At 45.6% G+C, this 22938-nt stretch overlaps 1 protein-coding gene across 3 annotated transcripts in view; it reads left to right on the top strand.

The window, feature by feature from the left end:
- LOC106577441 (adhesion G protein-coupled receptor B3) overlaps positions 1 to 22938 on the top strand; it is a 350410-nt gene that overhangs the window by 293143 nt on the left and 34329 nt on the right. For all 3 annotated transcript variants that reach the window (XM_082978585.1, XM_082978578.1, XM_082978573.1), the window contains one exon: positions 18974 to 19124. In XM_082978585.1, coding sequence (XP_082834711.1) covers positions 18974 to 19124 — 151 coding nt within the window. The remainder of the gene's footprint in view (positions 1 to 18973; positions 19125 to 22938) is intronic.

Genomic DNA, 22938 nt, shown 5'->3' with positions numbered 1-22938 from the left:
GAGACTACTTTTGACCAGGGCCCTATGGGTAGTGCACTACTTTTGACCAGGGCCCTATGGGTAGTGCACTACTTTTGACCAGGGCCCTATGGGTAGTGCACTACTTTTGACCAGGGCCCTATGGGTAGTGCACTACTTTTGACCAGGGCCCTATGGGTAGTGCACTACTTTTGACCAGGACCCTATGGGTAGTGCACTACTTTTGACCAGGGCCCTATGGGGAAGCAGACAAATTGTCAGGGAATCGAGGGCTTTTTGTTGGTTTGTTTGTATGGCACGGACCACAGCATCTGTGTCCGTTTGGCTCTAAATGCCTAGTGTTGGTGTCCTTCAACGAGGAATTCAAAAAGTCTCAAAATCAATCTCATTTAGATAAAAATATAAACTATCTTATTCTTCCTTATTACAGTTACAGTCTCACTGGGGGCCTAGAAGGACATCCACATATTACAGTTACAGTCTCACTGGGGGCCTAGAAGGACATCCACATATTACAGTTACAGTCTCACTGGGGGCCTAGAAGGACATCCACATATTACAGTTACAGTCTGACTGGGGGCCTAGAAGGACATCCACTTATTACAGTTACAGTCTCACTGGGGGCCTAGAAGGACATCCACATATTACAGTTACAGTCTCACTGGGGGCCTAGAAGGACATCCACATATTACAGTTACAGTCTGACTGGGGGCCTAGAAGGACATCCACATATTACAGTTACAGTCTCACTGGGGGCCTAGAAGGACATCCACTTATTACAGTTACAGTCTCACTGGGGGCCTAGAAGGACATCCACATATTACAGTTACAGTCTCACTGGGGGCCTAGAAGGACATCCACATATTACAGTTACAGCCTCACTGGGGGCCTAGAAGGACATCCACATATTACAGTTACAGTCTGACTGGGGGCCTAGAAGGACATCCACTTATTACAGTTACAGTCTGACTGGGGGCCTAGAAGGACATCCACTTATTACAGTTACAGTCTCACTGGGGGCCTAGAAGGACATCCACATATTACAGTTACAGTCTGACTGGGGGCCTAGAAGGACATCCACTTATTACAGTTACAGTCTCACTGGGGGCCTAGAAAGACATCCACTTATTACAGTTACAGTCTCACTGGGGGCCTAGAATCACTATTTGTCTAACATTTCTGTTATGCTAAGCTCACAGTAGCTAGATAATCCTATGAATAATTGTTCTGGTCAGTGCTCTGCTTTTATGCTTCTATTATACTGCAGTAGTTGAGTTAATGATATGAATGTTCACATCTCAAAGGACTAGGCCTCATAGTCCTCATAAATATGAAAGCAGGAAGAGGGACTTATGTAAAATCAGACAAATCAGAGGTATGCTTTAGCTTTATGAAATGGTGATGGTGGTGGTGATTGTGTTGGTGATGGGAGTGGTGGTGGTGATGGTGATTTTGTTGGTGATGGGAGTGGTGGTGGTGGTGATGGTGATTGTGTTGGTGATGGGAGTGGTGGTGGTGGTGGTGATGGTGATTCTGATGTAGTGGTGGTGGTGATGGGTAGTGGTGGTGGTGGTGATGGTAGTGGTTGTGGTGGTGGTGATGGTGATGGTGATGGTAGTGGTTGTGGTGATGGTGATGGTAATAGTGGTGGTGATAGTGATGGTTGTGGTGGTGGTGATGGTAGTGGTTGTGGTGGTGGTGATGGTGATGGTAGTGATTGTGGTGGTGGTGATGGTAGTGGTGGTGGTGATGGTGATGGTAGTGGTTGTGGTGGTGGTGATTGTGATGGTAGTGGTAGTGGTTGTGGTGGTGGTGATGGTAGTGGTTGTGGTGGTGGTGATGGTAGTGGTAGTGGTTGTGGTGGTGGTGATGGTAGTGGTGGTGGTGATGGTGATGGTAGTGGTTGTGGTGATGGTGATGGTAATAGTGGTGGTGATAGTGATGGTTGTGGTGGTGGTGATGGTAGTGGTTGTGGTGGTGGTGATGGTGATGGTAGTGATTGTGGTGGTGGTGATGGTAGTGGTGGTGGTGATGGTGATGGTAGTGGTTGTGGTGGTGGTGATTGTGATGGTAGTGGTAGTGGTTGTGGTGGTGGTGATGGTAGTGGTTGTGGTGGTGGTGATGGTAGTGGTAGTGGTGGTGGTGATTGTGATGGTAGTGGTAGTGGTTGTGGTGATGGTGATGGTAGTGGTTGTGGTGGTGGTGATGGTAGTGGTTGTGGTGGTGGTGATGGTAGTGGTAGTGGTTGTGGTGGTGGTGATGGTAGTGGTGGTGGTGATGGTGATGGTAGTGGTTGTGGTGATGGTGATGGTAATAGTGGTGGTGATAGTGATGGTTGTGGTGGTGGTGATGGTAGTGGTTGTGGTGGTGGTGATGGTGATGGTAGTGATTGTGGTGGTGGTGATGGTAGTGGTGGTGGTGATGGTGATGGTAGTGGTTGTGGTGGTGGTGATTGTGATGGTAGTGGTAGTGGTTGTGGTGGTGGTGATGGTAGTGGTGGTGGTTGTGGTGGTGGTGATGGTAGTGGTTGTGGTGGTGGTGATGGTAGTGGTTGTGGTGGTGGTGATGGTAGTGGTTGTGGTGGTGGTGATGGTAGTGGTTGTGGTGGTGGTGATGGTAGTGGTAGTGGTTGTGGTGGTGGTGATGGTAGTGGTTGTGGTGGTGGTGATGGTAATGGTTGTGGTGGTGGTGATTGTGATGGTAATGGTTGTGGGGGTGGTGATGGGTGGGGGAAATGTACATTACACCCCTGAATAAAAAAGGGATTCTGACATATTAAAGCTGACAGGCCGTTACTAAATGGTTGTTGGACTGGTATTATACTGTAGTGCAACACATGGAGTCTGGTTGCAGTTAACAGGTTTAACATTGAAGGTAAAAAGTATAACAGTCATTTAGAGCGACTATCTTTTTTGAGGTAGTGTACTCAGTCAGACTAAGAAGTCCTTACCTAGCAAGCAAAGCTGTAAACAGGTTGAAATCTGAAGTGATTGTAATTACGTAATTTCAAACAGTTCTACCACTGCGTTCCTTGATGTTTATTAGCTGGAATTGGAATATCAGTTTACTTCCTGAATTGACTGAATCAAAATGGCATCAATCCCAACCCTGCTAGCTGGGCAGCACCTTAATGTTTTCCAGTGGCAGTACTCAGTCAAGGGGTTCTTCACTGCTCTTCACACACACACACCAACCCTCCTCTCCCCAGTGGAAGCTCAGAGCCCCACCAGGGTTAAGTAATGAGGGTAACTCAACCTTAGCCTCTCTGCCCAGTTCCATCTCCATACACACATCCTCAAAATCCTCCCAGGTTTCCAGTGTGAAATGTCCCTCCTTCCTCATTTCCTCCCTCCCTCACCCTTCCTTCCTTCCTTCCTTCCTTCCTTCCTTCCTTCCTTCCTTCCTTCCTTCCTTCCTTCCTTCCTTCCTTCCTTCCTTCCTTCCTTCCTTCCTTCCTTCCTTCCTTCCTTCCTTCCTTCCTTCCTTCTCCCTTCTTCATACTCCATCTCTTCCTCTTCCTCTTCTCCTCCCTCCCTCCCTCCCTCCCTCCCTCCCTCCCTCCCTCCCTCCCTCCCTCCCTCCTCCTCCCCTCCCCTCCCCTGTCCCTTCTTTCTCATGTCCTCCCTCATCCTTCCTTCCCTCCCTCCTCCCTCCTCCCCCTTCCCTCATCCTCCCCTCCACTCCCTCCCTCCCTCCTCCTCCTTCCCTCCCTTCTCTCTCTATCATCTGTACTTCGTCCTTCCTCCCTCCCTGTCCTAGGCCTTTTCTATTATATCAGACAACAGTCCCTTGTCCTGACATTTAACATGGAGCCCAAGGCAACGTTACCACATGTAGTCATCTCTACCTCTAAATCCAAATCTGCCCAGTCCTCTTGATTCCTCCTCTGACATTGATCAGTAGATGATCTCAGGTAAACCCAGTTAAAGGCCTGTCCCTTAACTCCCTTAAAACAACAAATGGGCAGTTTGACCAGTTGGTTTGCTATAATATGGCTGGAAATATCAGAGGGAGACTTTTAAGCCCTGAAATGCAGCATGTTAGTACTATGTCTTGTCGTGGTTGCTGTATACAAGGGTGTAGGAACACTTCATGGCACACTCCTGACATGCTCTTATGACGTACATTGTGACATCAGTAAATACCACTGTTCTGTTCCACGTCCTCTGCTCTGCTTCCTAAATGGACCTCAGCTCTGCTGAAAATGACCAGTTAGTCCAGGGCTGATTGAACCTTTTAGTTGGAGCTCCCTTCATTGAACAGGATTCCTGCACACACACCCCCCCCCCCCCCACTCCTCTTATCCTTTTTACATCAGACCTGGTCCCTGCTTCCTCTCGTTCCCCTGTCGCCATGGATACCAACACATTAGACTCAACATCTCCCGGCAATTTGCCTTTCTAAAGGACAGCATGCACTCTGGGTTTCAACTACGTCTTATTCTCCATCCCTCCTTCCATCCATCCATCCATCCCTCCCTCATCCATCCATCCATCCATCCATCCATCTATCCATCCATCTTTCCCCCATCCATCCATCCATCCATCCCTCCCTCCCCATCTATCCATCCCTCCCTCCCTCCCCCATCTATCCCTCCCTCCCTCCCTTCCCATCCATCCATCCATCCATCTATCCATGCACTCTGTTGCTCTTATGCTGCCTCTATACATTCTAGTGTTGTTAGTAGGTGTTTCTAGATATACTCTATGGACATAGTGTTGTTAGTAGGTGTTTCTAGATATACTCTATGGGCATAGTGTTGTTAGTAGGTGTTTCTAGATATACTCTATGGACATAGTGTGTTTAGTAGGTGTTTCTAGATATACTCTATGGACATAGTGTGTTTAGTAGGTGTTTCTAGATATACTCTATGGACATAGTGTTGTTAGTAGGTGTTTCTAGATATACTCTATGGACATAGTGTGTTTAGTAGGTGTTTCTAGATATACTCTATGGACACAGTGTTGTTAGTAGGTGTTTCTAGATATACTCTATGGACATAGTGTGTTCAGTAGGTGTTTCTAGATATACTCTATGGACATAGTGTTGTTAGTAAGTGTTTCTAGATATACTCTATGAACATAGTGTTGTTAGTAGGTGGATGGACGAGAGTTTCACTAGGTTACCACTGAGGTTAATACTGAGGTTACTACTGAGGTTACTACTGAGGTTACCAATGAGGTTACTACTGAGGTTACCACTAGGTTACCAATGAGGGTACCACTAGGTTACTACTGAGGTTACCACTGAGGTTAATACTGAGGTTACTACTGAGGTTACTACTGAGGTTACCAATGAGGTTACTACTGAGGTTACCACTAGGTTACCAATGAGGTTACCACTAGGTTACCAATGAGGTTACCACTAGGTTACCAATGAGATAACCACTGAGATTACCAATGAGGTTACCACTGAGGTTACCAATGAGGTTAATCAATGAGGTTACCAATGAGGTTACTACTGAGGTAACAATGAGGTTACTACTGAGGTTACCACTAGGTTACCAATGAGGTTACCACTAGGTTACCAATGAGATAACCACTGAGATAACCGCTGAGGTTACCAATGAGGTTACTACTGAGGTTACCAATGAGTTTACTACTGAGGTTACCACTAGGTTACCAATAAGGTTACCACTAGGTTACCAATGAGATAACCACTGAGATTACCAATGAGGTTACCACTGAGGTAACAATGAGGTTACTACTGAGGTTACCACTAGGTTACCAATGAGGTTACCACTAGGTTACCAATGAGATAACCACTGAGGTTACCAATGAGGTTACAACTGAGGTTACCACTAGGTTAATCAATGAGGTTACCACTAGGTTACTACTGAGGTTACCACTAGGTTACCAATGAGATAACCACTGAGATAACCACTGAGGTTACCAATGAGGTTACCACTAGGTTACCAATGAGGTTACTACTGAGGTTACCACTAGGTTACCACTAGGTTACCAATGAGGTTACCACTAGGTTACCAATGAGGTTACTACTGAGGTTACTACTGAGATTACCAATGAGGTTACCACTAGGTTACCACTAGGTTACCAATGAGGTTACCACTAGGTTACCAATGAGGTTACCACTAGGTTACCAATGAGGTTACTACTGAGGTTACTACTGAGGTTACCAATGAGGTTACCAATGAGGTTACTACTGATGTTACCACTAGGTTACCAATGAGGTTACTACTGAGGTTACCAATGAGATTACCAATGAGGTTACCAATGAGGTTACTGCTGAGGTTACCACTAGGTTACCACTGAGGTTACCACTAGGTTACCAATGAGGTTACCACTAGGTTACCAATGAGATAACCACTGAGATAACCACTGAGGTTACCAATGAGGTACTACTGAGGTTACCAATGAGGTTACTACTGAGGTTACTACTGAGGTTACCACTAGGTTACCACTAGGTTACCAATGATGTTACCACTAGGTTACCAATGAGGTTACTACTGAGGTTACCACTAGGTTACCACTAGGTTACCAATGAGGTTACCACTAGGTTACCAATGAGGTTACTACTGAGGTTACTACTGAGGTTACCAATGAGGTTACCACTAGGTTACCAATGAGGTTACCACTAGGTTACCAATGAGGTTACTACTGAGGTTACTACTGAGGTTACCAATGAGGTTACCAATGAGGTTACTACTGATGTTACCACTAGGTTACCAATGAGGTTACTACTGAGGATACCAATGAGATTACCAATGAGGTTACCAATGAGGTTACTGCTGAGGTTACCACTAGATTACCACTGAGGTTACCACTGAGGTTACCACTGAGGTTACCACTAGGTTACCAATGAGGTTACCACTAGGTTACCAATGAAGTTACCACTAGGTTACCAATGAGATAACCACTGAGATTACCAATGAGGTTACCACTGAGGTTACCAATGAGGTTAATCAATGTGGTTACCAATGTGGTTACTACTGAGGTAACAATGAGGTTACTACTGAGGTTACCACTAGGTTACCAATGAGGTTACCACTAGGTTACCAATGAGATAACCACTGAGATAACCACTGAGGTTACCAATGAGGTTACTACTGAGGTTACCAATGAGGTTACTACTGAGGTTACCACTAGGTTACCAATAAGGTTACCACTAGGTTACCAATGAGGTTACCACTAGGTTACCAATGAGGGTACCACTGAGATTACCAATGAGATTACCACTGAGGTTACCAATGAGGTTAATCAATGAGGTTACCAATGAGGTTACTACTGAGGTAACAATGAGGTTACTACTGAGGTTACCACTAGGTTACCAATGAGGTTACCACTAGGTTACCAATGAGATAACCACTGAGGTTACCAATGAGGTTACCACTGAGGTTACCACTAGGTTAATCAATGAGGTTACCACTAGGTTACTACTGAGGTTACCACTAGGTTACCACTAGGTTACCATTGAGGTTACCACTAGGTTACCAATGAGGTTACCAATGAGGTTACTACTGAGGTTACCAATGAGGTTATTACTGAGGTTACCACTAGGTTACCACTAGGTTACCAATGAGGTTACCACTAGGTTACCAATGAGGTTACTACTGAGGTTACCACTAGGTTACCACTAGGTTACCAATGAGGTTACCACTAGGTTACCAATGAGGTTACTACTGAGGTTACTACTGAGGTTACCAATGAGTTTACCACTAGGTTACCACTAGGTTACCAATGAGGTTACCACTAGGTTACTACTGAGGTTACCAATGAGGTTACCAATGAGGTTACTACTGATGTTACCACTAGGTTACCAATGAGGTTACTACTGAGGTTACCAATGAGATTACCAATGAGGTTACCAATGAGGTTACTGCTGAGGTTACCACTAGGTTACCACTGAGGTTACCACTAGGTTACCAATGAGGTTACTACTGAGGTTACCAATTAGATTACCAATGAGGTTACCAATGAGGTTACTGCTGAGGTTACCAATAAGATTACCACTAGGTTACCAATGAGGTTACCTATGTGGTTACTACTGAGGTTACCAATGAGGTTACCAATGAGGTTACCACAGAGGTTAGTACTGAGATTACTACTGAGGGGATGGATGGATCAGATATACACTAGGTTTCCACTGAGAGGGTGGATGGATGAGAGACACTAGTTTAACACTGAGATCAGATTTGGGCTGCCTGTGTAAACTCAGCCACTGTGCCATACTAAATGTGGCCCAGGTCTCAGACAGACAAAGTCACCATTCCAGACTGATATGGGGAAATGAGGTGTGTAGTTGGTGTTGACAGTAACACTGATTAGTGTATGATGAAACCATACACATTTCTCAGTCATACATGGTCCCGTGTAGCTCAGTTGGTAGAGCATGGCATTTGCAACGTCAGGGTCAGAGTTGTGTGTTCGATTCCCACGGGGAACCAGTATGAACAAAAATGTATGCACTCACTAGATGAATCCATACACATTCCCCCCATACAAACAGACACACTTAAATGTGTTCTTCAACATCCAGTTCTGCAGTATGAACATTCTCACAAAGCACATCATATGGCTTACTGTCCCTAAGTGTTATGTCAAGGGTAACCCCCATGTAATTAGAATATTTAATAGGATCTCTATGGTAACCCCCATGTAATTAGAATATTTAGTAGGATCTCTATGGTAACCCCCATGTAATTAGAATATTTAGTAGGATCTCTATGGTAACCCCCTTCACAGCTTCATCAAAGCAGTGCTTTCAGACCAAAATGTACATCTTGATCTCTCCTGTCTGAGGAACCAGGTGGTAGGGTTGGCTTCCCTAAGATGCTAAGTGGACTTTTACCTGTCAGGGAAAGATGTTGCTATACACATAGACATCTTTGATGCCATCCATCCTTTATCTTGCAGGGAAGGATTCAGCATGTCAGGGTTTTACATCATGTTAATAAATATGTGTTGTTGTGGTCACTGTATACAAGGCTTGTGCATAGAATTTAGACATTCATTAGGACCTACTCTTGACGTACATTGTGGGCCTTTAAAGCCCTGAGAATCACAATTTTGTTGTGAGTGTGTGTCTACAGTACTGCCAGCCTCTGCTCATCCCTCCAGTCTCTCTCTGTTCATCCCTCCAGTCTCTCTCTGTTCATCCCTCCAGGCTCTCTCTGTTCATCCCTCCAGCCTCTCTCTGTTCATCCCTCCAGTCTCTCTCTGTTCATCCGTCCAGGCTCTCTCTGTTCATCCCTCCAGCCTCTCTCTGTTCATCCCTCCAGCCTCTCTCTGTTCATCCCTCCAGCCTCTCTCTGTTCATCCCTCCAGCCTTTCTCTGTTCATCCCTCCAGCCTCTCTCTGTTCATCCCTCCAGTCTCTCTCTGTTCATCCCTCCAGCCTTTCTCTGTTCATCCCTCCAGCCTCTCTCTGTTCATCCCTCCAGCCTCTCTCTGTTCATCCCTCCAGTCTCTCTCTGTTCATCCCTCCAGACTCTCTCTGTTCATCCCTCCAGCCTCTCTCTGTTCCTCCCTCCAGCCTCTCTTTGTTCCTCCCTCCAGCTTCTCTCTGTTCCTCCCTCCAGCCTCTCTTTGTTCATCCCTCCAGCTTCTCTCTGTTCATCCCTCCAGTCTCTCTCTGTTCATCCCTCCAGCCTATCTCTGTTCATCCCTCCAGTCTCTCTCTGTTCATCCCTCCAGACTCTCTCTGTTCATCCCTCCAGCCTATCTCTGTTCATCCCTCCAGTCTCTCTCTGTTCATCCCTCCAGCCTCTCTCTGTTCATCCCTCCAGTCTCTCTCTGTTCATCCCTCCAGCCTCTCTCTGTTCATCCCTCCAGTCTCTCTCTGTTCATCCCTCCAGCCTCTCTCTGTTCATCCCTCCAGTCTCTCTCTGTTCATCCCTCCAGCCTCTCTCTGTTCATCCCTCCAGCCTCTCTCTGTTCATCCCTCCAGGCTCTCTCTGTTCATCCCTCCAGTCTCTCTCTGTTCATCCCTCCAGCCTCTCTCTGTTCATCCCTCCAGCCTCTCTCTGTTCATCCCTCCAGTCTCTCTCTGTTCATCCCTCCAGATGTCCTTGTTCATCCCTCCAGCCTCTCTCTGTTCATCCCTCCAGATGTCCTTGTTCATCCCTCCAGCCTCTCTCTGTTCATCCCTCCAGATGTCCTTGTTCATCCCTCCAGCCTCTCTCTGTTCATCCCTCCAGTCTCTCTCTGTTCATCCCTCCAGACTCTCTCTTCATCCCTCCAGTCTCTCTCTGTTCATCCCTCCAGATGTCCTTGTTCACCACAGGCAGATCAGACACCTGTCACTACTTTGTCACCTTCTAGTCACAAGGATGTCTGACACATCTCTTCCTCCAGCTGCCATCTTCTCCTCTCTCGGGTCCTTGACGACTCAAGAGCTGCGATGTCATATTTGCTGTTCTACCACTTGTTCACAGTGATCGGTTTTACTTGAATATCCAAGGAACAGTAGCTCTACCATTTCATGACAATAACAGAACAGAGAATGCGTGTCATGGTAACGTGTGCATTGAGGAAACAAACCATGGTCATTTTTATTTCAGATGCAGTAGTCAGACCAATGCATAATGTAAAAGAACAGAAAGAACCATTGCAACTGAAATGCATGTATTGAGTTAAAAGAAACAAAATGTTGTTTGACATTGTTATGGTAATTGGCCTCGGGATCTAAGGCATCTGTCACTTTGAAACTACAGTGCCTACGTCATTTCCACATTGTTAGGTTGTTTTGATGTTTTATCCCGGCTTACATAGGCCTATGTGGCAATTAGTAATAACAGTGGCTGTATTACCACCCTGTAGCATCACTGCTTTCAACGCCCACCATATTAAAACTGGAAATGGGCTTAGATGCACACCAAACCTTTGAAAAGAGCATATGCATATTTACATGTTAGAGCTGGGCTGTAAGGCTTCTTAATATTGAGTCCCAAATGCCACCCTATTCCCTACATAGTGCTCTACTTTACCTATGGGCTCTGGTTAAAGGTAGTGCACTATGTAGGGAATAGGGTGCCATTTGGTAGTCCATCAATGTGAAGGAGCCATACAGCTCAGCTCTAACATGTAAATATGCATGTGTAATTTTCAAAAGCTCTCGTCTGCGTCTAAGCCTATTTCCAACATCAATAAGGTGGGCGTTCAAAGCATTGACATTGTATGTTTCACCATGCGTGTGATGCAGCCAGAACAACACAAGCTGTGTGAATGGTGTGTGATTCAGCCAGAACAACACAAGCTGTGTGAATGGTGTGTGATGCAGCCAGAACAACACAAGCTGTGTGAATGGTGTGTAATTCAGCCAGAACAACACAAGCTGTGTGAATGGTGTGTGATGCAGCCAGAACAACACAAGCTGTGTGAATGGTGTGTGATTCAGCCAGAACAACACAAGCTGTGTGAATGGTGTGTGATGCAGCCAGAACAACACAAGCTGTGTGAATGGTGTGTGATGCAGCCAGAACAACACAAGCTGTGTGAATGGTGTGTGATTCAGCCAGAACAACACAAGCTGTGTGAATGGTGTGTGATTCAGCCAGAACAACACAAGCTGTGTGAATGGTGTGTGATGCAGTCAGAACAACACAAGCTGTGTGAATGGTGTGTGATTCAGCCAGAACAACACAAGCTGTGTGAATGGTGTGTGATGCAGCCAGAACAACACAAGCTGTGTGAATGGTGTGTGATGCAGCCAGAACAACACAAGCTGTGTGAATGGTGTGTGATTCAGCCAGAACAACACAAGCTGTGTGAATGGTGTGTTATTCAGCCAGAACAACACAAGCTGTGTGAATGGTGTGTGATGCAGCCAGAACAACACAAGCTGTGTGAATGGTGTGTGATTCAGCCAGAACACAAGCTGTGTGAATGGTGTGTGATGCAGCCAGAACAACACAAGCTGTGTGAATGGTGTGTGATGCAGCCAGAACAACACAAGCTGTGTGAATGGTGTGTGATTCAGCCAGAACAACACAAGCTGTGTGAATGGTGTGTGATTCAGCCAGAACAACACAAGCTGTGTGAATGGTGTGTGATGCAGCCAGAACAACACAAGCTGTGTCCTATCAGTAAGTAGTGTACAGGACCAGATCAGATGGCACGGTTGTCTTGGGAGGTTTCACATGTACTTTGAAGCGTCCTTTTGCTTTGCGCACGCGCACACACACACACACACACACACACACACACACACACACACACACACACACACACACACACACACACACACACACACACACACACACACAGGCGTGTTCACACACAAACATGCACACACACATTGACACGCACCCGCGAGTGAGTGCACACACACACAGTCACACACACAAACAGACGCCGGTGCACACACACGGTAGCATTGGCATGTCAATAAGACACACAGCCTCGTCCAGGTAATGTTGGACAAGAAGAAAACATAATTATATCAACAATATTTGAAATGGAGATTGGTGTTCTGGCATCATCTCTGGAGGTGTCACGCCCTGACCTGAGAGAGATGTTTTATTTCTCTATTTTGTTAGGTCAGGGTGTGGGGTGGGCAGTCTATGTGATATATTTCTATGTTGTCTTTTTCTTTAATTGGCCTGGTATGGTTTCCAATCAGAGGCAGCTGTCTATTGTTGTCTCTGATTGGGAATCATACTTAGGCAGCCCTTTTTTTTCCCCTCCTTCAGTGTGGGATCTTGTTTTTGTACAGCTCAGTAAGCCTGCAGAACGTGACGGTCGTTTTTCCTTGTTTATTATTTTGATTTAGTGTTCTGAGTTACAATAAAGAAATATGAGCACTTACCACGCTGCACCTTGGTCTACTCCTTTTGACGATCGTCACAGGAGGTGGTTGTCTCAGCCGTGAAATACAGGTCCCGTCCAAAATGGCACCCAAATGGCACATAGGGTTCTGGGCAAAAGGAGTGCACTATAAAGTGTGCGATCTGGGATGCAGCCTTAGACTAACAAAGGGGTTCAGTATCATGTTCTCTTGGTGTTTCCTTAACAAAAACATCTTTCAACTGTAATGGTACTCTGTGGATGGTACGCTGGTTTGCTGCTGTGTGGAGAGAGAATGTGTTATAGTTCTCCTTCAACACCTGTCTCTAGACCTACTGTCTGCTGTGTGGAGAGAGAATGTGTTATAGTTCTCCTTCAACACCTGTCTCTAGACCTACTGTCTGCTGTGTGGAGAGAGAATGTGTTATAGTTCTCCTTCAACACCTGTCTCTAGACCTACTGTCTGCTGTGTGGAGAGAGAATGTGTTATAGTTCTCCTTCAACACCTGTCTCTAGACCTACTGTCTGCTGTGTGGAGAGAGAATGTGTTATAGTTCTCCTTCAACACCTGTCTCTAGACCTACTGTCTGCTGTGTGGAGAGAGAATGTGTTATAGTTCTCCTTCAACACCTGTCTCTAGACCTACTGTCTGCTGTGTGGAGAGAGAATGTGTTATAGTTCTCCTTCAACACCTGTCTCTAGACCTACTGTCTGCTGTGTGGAGAGAGAATGTGTTATAGTTCTCCTTCAACACCTGTCTCTAGACCTACTGTCTGCTGTGTGGAGAGAGAATGTGTTATAGTTCTCCTTCAACACCTGTCTCTAGACCTACTGTCTGCTGTGTGGAGAGAGAATGTGTTATAGTTCTCCTTCAACACCTGTCTCTAGACCTACTGTCTGCTGTGTGGAGAGAGAATGTGTTATAGTTCTCCTTCAACACCTGTCTCTAGACCTACTGTCTGCTGTGTGGAGAGAGAATGTGTTATAGTCCTCCTTCAACACCTGTCTCAAGTCCTACTCTACCTCACTCTGATAGGTACAGAGATCAGATGTGAAGTCCTACTCTACCTCACTCTGATAGGTACAGAGATCAGATGTGAAGTCCTACTCTACCTCAGATGATAGGTAGAGATCAGATGTGAAGTCCTCCTCTACCTCACTCTGATAGGTACAGAGATCAGATGTGAAGTCCTACTCTACCTCACTCTGATAGGTACAGAGATCAGATGTGAAGTCCTACTCTACCACACTCTGATAGGTACAGAGATCAGATGTGAAGTCCTACTCTACCACACTCTGATAGGTACAGAGATCAGATGTGAAGTCCTACTCTACCACACTCTGATAGGTACAGAGATCAGATGTGAAGTCCTACTCTACCACACTCTGATAGGTACAGAGATCAGATGTGAAGTCCTACTCTACCACACTCTGATAGGTACAGAGATCAGATGTGAAGTCCTACTCTACCACACTCTGATAGGTACAGAGATCAGATGTGAAGTCCTACTCTACCTCAGATGATAGGTAGAGATCAGATGTGAAGTCCTCCTCTACCTCACTCTGATAGGTACAGAGATCAGATGTGAAGTCCTACTCTACCTCACTCTGATAGGTACAGAGATCAGATGTGAAGTCCTACTCTACCACACTCTGATAGGTACAGAGATCAGATGTGAAGTCCTACTCTACCACACTCTGATAGGTACAGAGATCAGATGTGAAGTCCTACTCTACCTCACTCTGATAGGTACAGAGATCAGATGTGAAGTCCTACTCTACCTCACTCTGATAGGTACAGAGATCAGATGTGAAGTCCTACTCTACCTCACTCTGATAGGTACAGAGATCAGATGTGAAGTCCTACTCTACCACACTCTGATAGGTACAGAGATCAGATGTGAAGTCCTACTCTACCACACTCTGATAGGTACAGAGATCAGATGTGAAGTCCTACTCTACCACACTCTGATAGGTACAGAGATCAGATGTGAAGTCCTACTCTACCACACTCTGATAGGTACAGAGATCAGATGTGAAGTCCTACTCTACCACACTCTGATAGGTACAGAGATCAGATGTGAAGTCCTACTCTACCTCAGATGATAGGTAGAGATCAGATGTGAAGTCCTCCTCTACCTCACTCTGATAGGTACAGAGATCAGATGTGAAGTCCTACTCTACCTCACTCTGATAGGTACAGAGATCAGATGTGAAGTCCTACTCTACCACACTCTGATAGGTACAGAGATCAGATGTGAAGTCCTACTCTACCACACTCTGATAGGTACAGAGATCAGATGTGAAGTCCTACTCTACCTCACTCTGATAGGTACAGAGATCAGATGTGAAGTCCTACTCTACCTCACTCTGATAGGTACAGAGATCAGATGTGAAGTCCTACTCTACCTCACTCTGATAGGTACAGAGATCAGATGTGAAGTCCTACTCTACCACACTCTGATAGGTACAGAGATCAGATGTGAAGTCCTACTCTACCACACTCTGATAGGTACAGAGATCAGATGTGAAGTCCTACTCTACCACACTCTGATAGGTACAGAGATCAGATGTGAAGTCCTACTCTACCACACTCTGATAGGTACAGAGATCAGATGTGAAGTCCTACTCTACCACACTCTGATAGGTACAGAGATCAGATGTGAAGTCCTACTCTACCACACTCTGATAGGTACAGAGATCAGATGTGAAGTCCTACTCTACCTCAGATGATGTCTCAGGGAGGATTCCTGGGGGGAAATCAGAATACAGCAATCTCTTAATAATTATTTTGAATAAAGTAATGTCTTTCTGTTAAGATTTGTTTTCTAAATACTTCTGATATGACGAGCTCACACCAAACAAATGGGGTTATTCATTTATTTTATTTTATTTAACCTTTATTTAGGCAGGGAACCCCATTGAGACCAAGGTCTATTTTTTGAGGGAGCCCTTCATATAGTCCAATAAATGAGGTGAAATGACAAGGAGCATATGAAACACAGATAAATACAAAGATGAATGGGTTCCATAACCTCATTCCAAAAACACATATTGCATGTCTTCCTGCTCATCTCCTCGAACTGACAAAACATTACTCTATTTTAAATGATAGTGATGCAAACTGAGAGGTATAGGGAGATCACATGACATAATATTGGTGTGCTATCTATTTCTAAAGCAAGCAGTTGTATAAGAGTTCAGAAGAGGACTATGTGCATGCATGCATGAATTCAGGGAAAACATTTGCCAGCCGCATCCACAAAGGCGTGATTAAAATCCCTCCTGGCCATGGGTAAACATCATTTCATTTTCTCACATGGCCTTAACATGGGTTAGTCAGTATCTCCAGTGGCTTCCATCAACATAAAAGGTGTAATCTTCAATATATACTGCTGTTCATTGGTCATTTCAATGAAAGCATCTCCAGCCCCATCCCTCAGCTTAATAGCAAACTTCCTGACTGGGCTGCAGTTTTTGTTGTTTTTCCAATGAAGTATCTTTTCTAATTGAAGAGGATGGATGTGTTGAATGTTAATCTAATCACTCTACAGTACAGAACAGTGTGGAAGTCTTGGATTTGGAAGGAGCTGACATGTGCTCAACGGTTTCCCCTTCTTTGCGTAATAACACTCAGATTACCACAGCTCAAAAACATGAACTACAGAAACCAGAGTGTCTGAATTGACATCAGCTTAATCCTCTCACTACCCACTGTACATGTCACTTCCCTTTCACAAAGCTTATTAAGGCTACTTCTTAATTCACTAATCCTCTTTTTCATGAATTCACGCCCAAATTCAGGCTGTTGCTTTATCTGCTTAGAGGAAGAATAGTGATGGACAAGCGCGCGCACACACACACACACACTCGCATACACACACACGCATGCACACACACACTCACACACACACGCACGCACGCACGCACGCACACACACACACTCGCATACACACACACACACACGCACGCACGCACACACACACACTCGCATACACACACACGCACACACACACGCACGCACACACACACACTCGCGCGCGCGCACGCACGCACAAACACACACACACACACACACACACACACACACACACACACACACACACAGTTTTGTATTGCTATCCTTTTGGGGACCAAATAATTGATTCCCATCCAAAATCATATTTTCCCTAACCCCTAACCCTAAATCTAACCCTAACTCTAACCTTAACCCAAAGCCTAACCTTGACTCCAAACCCCTAACCCTAAAACTATACGTACTGTAACCCTAACTCCTACCCCTAACCCTTAACCTCAACCTAACTCTAACCCCTAATAATTTTACCTTGTCCCTGAGCTGACAAGGTAAAAATCTGTCATTCTACCCCTGAGCAAGGCAGTTAACCCACTGTTCCCCGGCCGCCGAAGACGTGGATGTCAATTATGGCAGCCCCCCGCACCTCTCTGATTGAGGACACATTTCAGTTGAATACATTCAGTTGAACAACTGACTAGATATCGCCCTTTCCCTAACTCTAACCTTCATTCTAACCCTAACCTTCATTCTAACCCTAACCTTCATTCTAACCCTAACCTTCATTCGAACCCTAAACCTAACCCCTAAGCCTAAAATAGCATTTTTCCTTATGGGGACCAGCAGATACTTACCCCATCCCTGAATTTTCCTTGTTTTACTATCCTTGTGAGGACCTCTGGTACCAACAAGGATAGTTAAACAAAAACATACACATACACACAAACACTCCCTCTCCGTGTAGATAGCTCGACCTTGCTTCACGTGCCTTCCTGTTCGATCACTAGCATACTAATGAATGTGTGCTGCAGGCAGAGAAATGCAGAGCCATGGATTTGTGTCAGTCAGTCAGTCAACCTGGTTCTCTGGCTCCCAATCTGTCTGTCTGTCTGTCTGTCTGTCTGTCTGTCTGTCTGTCTGTCTGTCTGTCTGTCTGTCTGTCTGTCTGTCTGTCTGTCTGTCTGTCTGTCTGTCGGTCGTTCCTGTCTGTCTGTCTGTCTGTCTGTCTGTCTGTCTGTCTGTCTGTCTGTCTGTCTGTCTGTCTGTCTGTCTGTCTGTCTGTCTGTCTGTCTGTCTGTCGTTCCTGTCATTCCTGTTGCTGCAGTCATGGGATTCTAACCAACGCTCTTATTCACTTAATGCTCAGGGCAGGGTACCATTACTGTTCAGGACAGGGTACCGTTACTGTTCAGGACAGGGTACCATTACTGTTCAGGACAGGGTACCATTACTGTTCAAGACAGGATACCATTACTGTTCAGGACAGGGTACCATTACTGTTCAGGACAGGGTACCATTACTGTTCAAGACAGGATACCATTACTGTTCAGGACATGGTACCATTACTGTTCAGGACAGGGTACCATTACTGTTCAAGACAGGGTATCATTAGTGTTCAGGACAGGGTACCATTACTGTTCAGGACAGGGTACCATTAGTGTTCAGGACAGGGTACCATTACTGTTCAGGACAGGATACCATTAGTGTTCAGGACAGGGTACCATTACTGTTCAAGACAGGGTACCATTAGTGTTCAGGACAGGGTACCATTACTGTTCAGGACAGGATACCATTAGTGTTCAGGACAGGGTACCATTACTGTTCAGGACAGGATACCATTAGTGTTCAGGACAGGGTACCATTACTGTTCAAGACAGGGTACCATTAGTGTTCAGGACAGGGTACCATTACTGTTCAGGACAGGGTCCCATTACAATATGTATTTGTCTAACTAACCAATATACCATTTAGCAGAAGCTCTATATATGTATGCTGTAGTTGTATGTAGTTGTAGTGCTCATGGCAAACGGATAATATATTAATGGAGTGTAGTACAATCTTTGGTTTATAAGGTATTAGGTAGACTGAAAGTGCAGTTCAGATCTACTGTTTTATACCTGAGTAGAATTGTTAAATGATACTGTGCTGCTTTTGTGACAGCTTTTATGTGATCAAACTGTGGTGCATTATGGGAATCACAGAATTGACACAGTCAATTCTTCTAATAATCTTAGGCCCATGTGTGCTGATCTAGGATCGGGTCCTCCTCGTCCATATAACCTCATTCATTATGATCTAAAAGACAAAACGGATCCTATATCAGCTATCCCCCTCTGAGACGCTTTGTGAATACTGGTCTATGAAGTTGAAATGTCGGCCATTGCTGTCCCGCTCACTCATGTTCTTCACAAGGTTTTACCATCCAGAACCTCATTGTCCCTTTTCTTTGTCATCAACAGGGTGTCTGTACCATGACGACAGCCTTCCTTCACTTCTTCTTCCTGGCGTCGTTCTGCTGGGTCCTAACGGAGGCTTGGCAGTCCTACATGGCCGTCACTGGGAAGGTCCGCACCAGGCTCATCAGGAAGAGGTTCCTCTGTCTGGGATGGGGTGAGTGTCTCTGTCTCTGTCTGGGATGGGGAGAGTGTCTCTGTCTGTGATGGGGAGAGTGTCTCTGTCTGGGATGGGGAGAGTATCTCTGTCTGGGATGGGGAGAGTGTCTCTGTCTGGGATGGGGAGAGTGTCTCTGTCTGGGATGGGGAGAGTGTCTCTGTCTGGGATGGGGAGAGTGTCTCTGTCTGGGATGGGGAGAGTGTCTCTGTCTGGGATGGGGAGAGTGTCTCTGTCTGGGATGGGGAGAGTGTCTCTGTCTGGGATGGGGAGAGTGTCTCTGTCTGGGATGGGGAGAGTATCTCTGTCTGGGATGGGGAGAGTGTCTCTGTCTGGGATGGGGAGAGTGTCTCTGTCTGGGATGGGGAGAGTGTCTCTGTCTCATGGGTCATGACTCTGAAATGTCTTGATCTCTCTCTTGGTTAGTAGGTCTGTTCTTTAATGAATCTATTCATCTCTCTTTCTCTCTCTTCATCTGGGATGGAGTTGTCTCTGTCGTCCTCCTATCAGCTAGGTTCTGTGTTGGAGTCCTGATGTGCTCCCTCCATTCCAACTCTCCTAGGGATCTGTAAATGGACTTCCCTTGGGAAGTGTGTCTCCTGGGTCTTGACAACAGAAAGTTTTGGTTTCTCTGTTACCTGTATCTGACTTTGGATCTCTCTATATATCTGTCTCTGTTTCTCTCTCATCTCTCTCTCTCTCTCTCTCTCTCTCTCTCTCTCTCTCTCTGTCTCTCACTCCTCACACTCTCCCTGGGTTCTTTGAATGTCCCTATTTCTCTCTTTCACCCCCCTTTTCTCTTCATCTCTCTCTCTCTCTCTTCATCTGGGATGGAGTTGTTTCTGTCGTCCTCCTGTCAGCTAGGTTCTGTGTTGCAGTGCTGATGTGCTCCCTCCATTCCAACTCTCCTAGGGATTTGTAAATGGACTTCCCTTGGGCTGTAGGGAGATTGACTAGCTAGCCTGGTGGTTGTTTCCTCATAGGAGTTCACTAGGACATAGCTGATAGCTAGGATTTAACCAAGGCCTCTGCAGTGTTTTAGCACAGGGAGGCTTGTGTTGTTGTTGTTGTTTTTCAGGGTACAGCTAGCTAAACGAGAAGACTAAGTGATAAAGGAAAGTAGTGCATGTATGATTTTTATTAAAGCATGTCTATATATACTGCTCAAAAAAATAAAGGGAACACTTAAACAACACATCCTTGATCTGAATGAAAGAAATCATCTTATTAAATACTTTTTTCTTTACATAGTTGAATGTGCTGACAACAAAATCACACAAAAATAATCAATGGAAATCCAATTTATCAACCCTTGGAGGTCTGGATTTGGAGTCACACTCAAAATTAAAGTGGAAAACCACACTACAGGCTGATCCAACTTTGATGTAATGTCCTTAAAACAAGTCAAAATGAGGCTCAGTAGTGTGTGTGGCCTCTACGTGCCTGTATGACCTCCCTACAACGCCTGGGCATGCTCCTGATGAGGTGGCGGATGGTCTCCTGAGGGATCTCCTCCCAGACCTGGACTAAAGCATCTGCCAACTCCTGGACAGTCTGTGGTGCAACGTGGCATTGGTGGATGGAGCGAGACATGATGTCCCAGATGTGCTCAATTGGATTCAGGTTTGGGGAATGGGCGGGCCAGTCCATAGCATCAATGCCTTCCTCTTGCAGGAACTGCTGACACACTCCAGCCACATGAGGTCTAGCATTGTCTTGCATTCAGAGGAACCCAGGGCCAACCGCACCAGCATATGGTCTCACAAGGGGTCTGAGTATCTCATCTCGGTACCTGATGGCAGTCAGGCTACCTCTGGCGAGCACATGGAGGGCTGTGCGGCCCCCCAAAGAAATGCCACCCCACACCATGACTGACCCACCGCCAAACCGGTCATGCTGGAGGATGTTGCAGGCAGCAGAATGTTCTCCATGGTGTCTCCAGACTCTGTCACGTCTGTCACGTGCTCATTGTGAACCTGCTTTCATCTGTGAAGAGCACAGGGCGCCAGTGGCGAATTTGCCAATCTTGGTGTTCTCTGGCAAATGCCAAACGTCCTGCATGGTGTTGGGCTGTAAGCACAACGCCCACCTGTGGACGTCGGGCCCTCATACCACCCTCATGGAGTCTGTTTCTGACCGTTTGAGCAGACACATGCACATTTGTGGCCTGCTGGAGGTCATTTTGCAGGGCTCTGGCAGTGCTTCTCCTGCTCCTCCTTGCACAAAGGCGGAGGTAGCGGTCCTGCTCCTGGGTTGTTGCCCTCCTACGGCCTCCTCCACGTCTCCTGATGTACTGGCCTGTCTCCTGGTAGCGCCTCCATGCTCTGGACACTACGCTGACAGACACAGCAAACCTTCTTGCCACAGCTCGCATTGATGTGCCATCCTGGATGAGCTGCACTACCTGAGCCACTTGTGTGGGTTGTAGACTCCGTCTCATGCTACCACTAGAGTGAAAGCACCGCCAGCATTCAAAAGTGACCAAAACATCAGCTTGGAAGCATAGGAACTGAGAAGTGGTCTGTGGTCCCCACCTGCAGAACCACTCCTTTATTGGGGGTGTCTTGCTAATTGCCTATAATTTCCACCTGTTGTCTATTCCATTTGCACAACAGCATGTGAAATGTATTGTCAATCAGTGTTGCTTCCTAAGTGGACAGTTTGATTTCACAGAAGTGTGATTGACTTGGAGTTACATTGTGTTGTTTAAGTGTTCCCTTTATTTTTTTGAGCAGTGTATATATATATATATATATATATATATAAATAGAGAGAGAGAGAGAGAGAGGTTAAGTGTATAGGTAAAGACAGTGTAAATGATAAAACCGTGTGGTCTTGGTGGATGTTAGTAGGTTAGATGTTGTATGTTCATGTTAGGTGAGAAGGAAATATATGACTTGTATCTGTGCTGTATCTGTTGTCCTGCCACTGCACAGAACTTCATATGAGAGGATGTCTCTGAGAACAAATGACAGTAAACTCATCCATTGTAGCATTTCTGTAGATTCATCCATTGTAGCATCTCTGTAGATTCATCCATTGTAGCATCTCTGTAGATTCATCCATTGTAGCATCTCTGTAAATCAAAATTCAAAAGCACTCGCACATCTGAGCAATCTTATTGCAGGTGCATGGCAACAGTTGAACAAGATGAAGGAAAAAGGAAACCGCACACTGCTCTTGATAGTATCACTGATCTTTAATAAGCTTTACGTACCGGCCTCACGGCCTTCATCAGAGCTTTACATACCGGCCTCACGGCCTTCATCAGAGCTTTACATACCGGCCTCACGGCCTTCATCAGAGCTTTACATACCGGCCTCACGGCCTTCATCAGAGCTTTACGTACCGGCCTCACGGCCTTCATCAGAGCTTTACGTACCGGCCTCACGGCCTTCATCAGAGCTTTACGTACCGGCCTCACGGCCTTCATCAGAGCTTTTGTGAGTTTTTTTAAATTAGCACCCTTATGTAGACCTAGCCACACCCACATCCGTTCCACACATGGAAAGGGGTTGGAGGCCAAGGAAAAACAAATATGTGCTACCAAATATAACAATATGCATTTCATAAATATTCGAATAAAGTGTGTAAATAAGACGTATTAAACACGTCTATAAACCACAATGAGGACATAGAAAGTTTTCATTAATCATTTGTACCTTTAGATTTTGTGGCATAGAGAAAGTTAAGATATCAGACAGGGGAGGTGATAGAGAATAAAAGAGAACGTTTTTGGATTTTCACCCTCCAGACATTATTTCCTGAAGGACTTAATGATGAAATGCCTATGTATGTTATGTTGTGAATTTGA

The sequence above is a fragment of the Salmo salar genome, chromosome 01 (assembly GCF_965601325.2).
Source record: "Salmo salar chromosome 01, fSalSal1, whole genome shotgun sequence".
Classification (NCBI taxonomy): Eukaryota; Metazoa; Chordata; class Actinopteri; order Salmoniformes; family Salmonidae; genus Salmo; species Salmo salar.
This window is presented reverse-complemented; position numbering and strand designations above follow the sequence as displayed.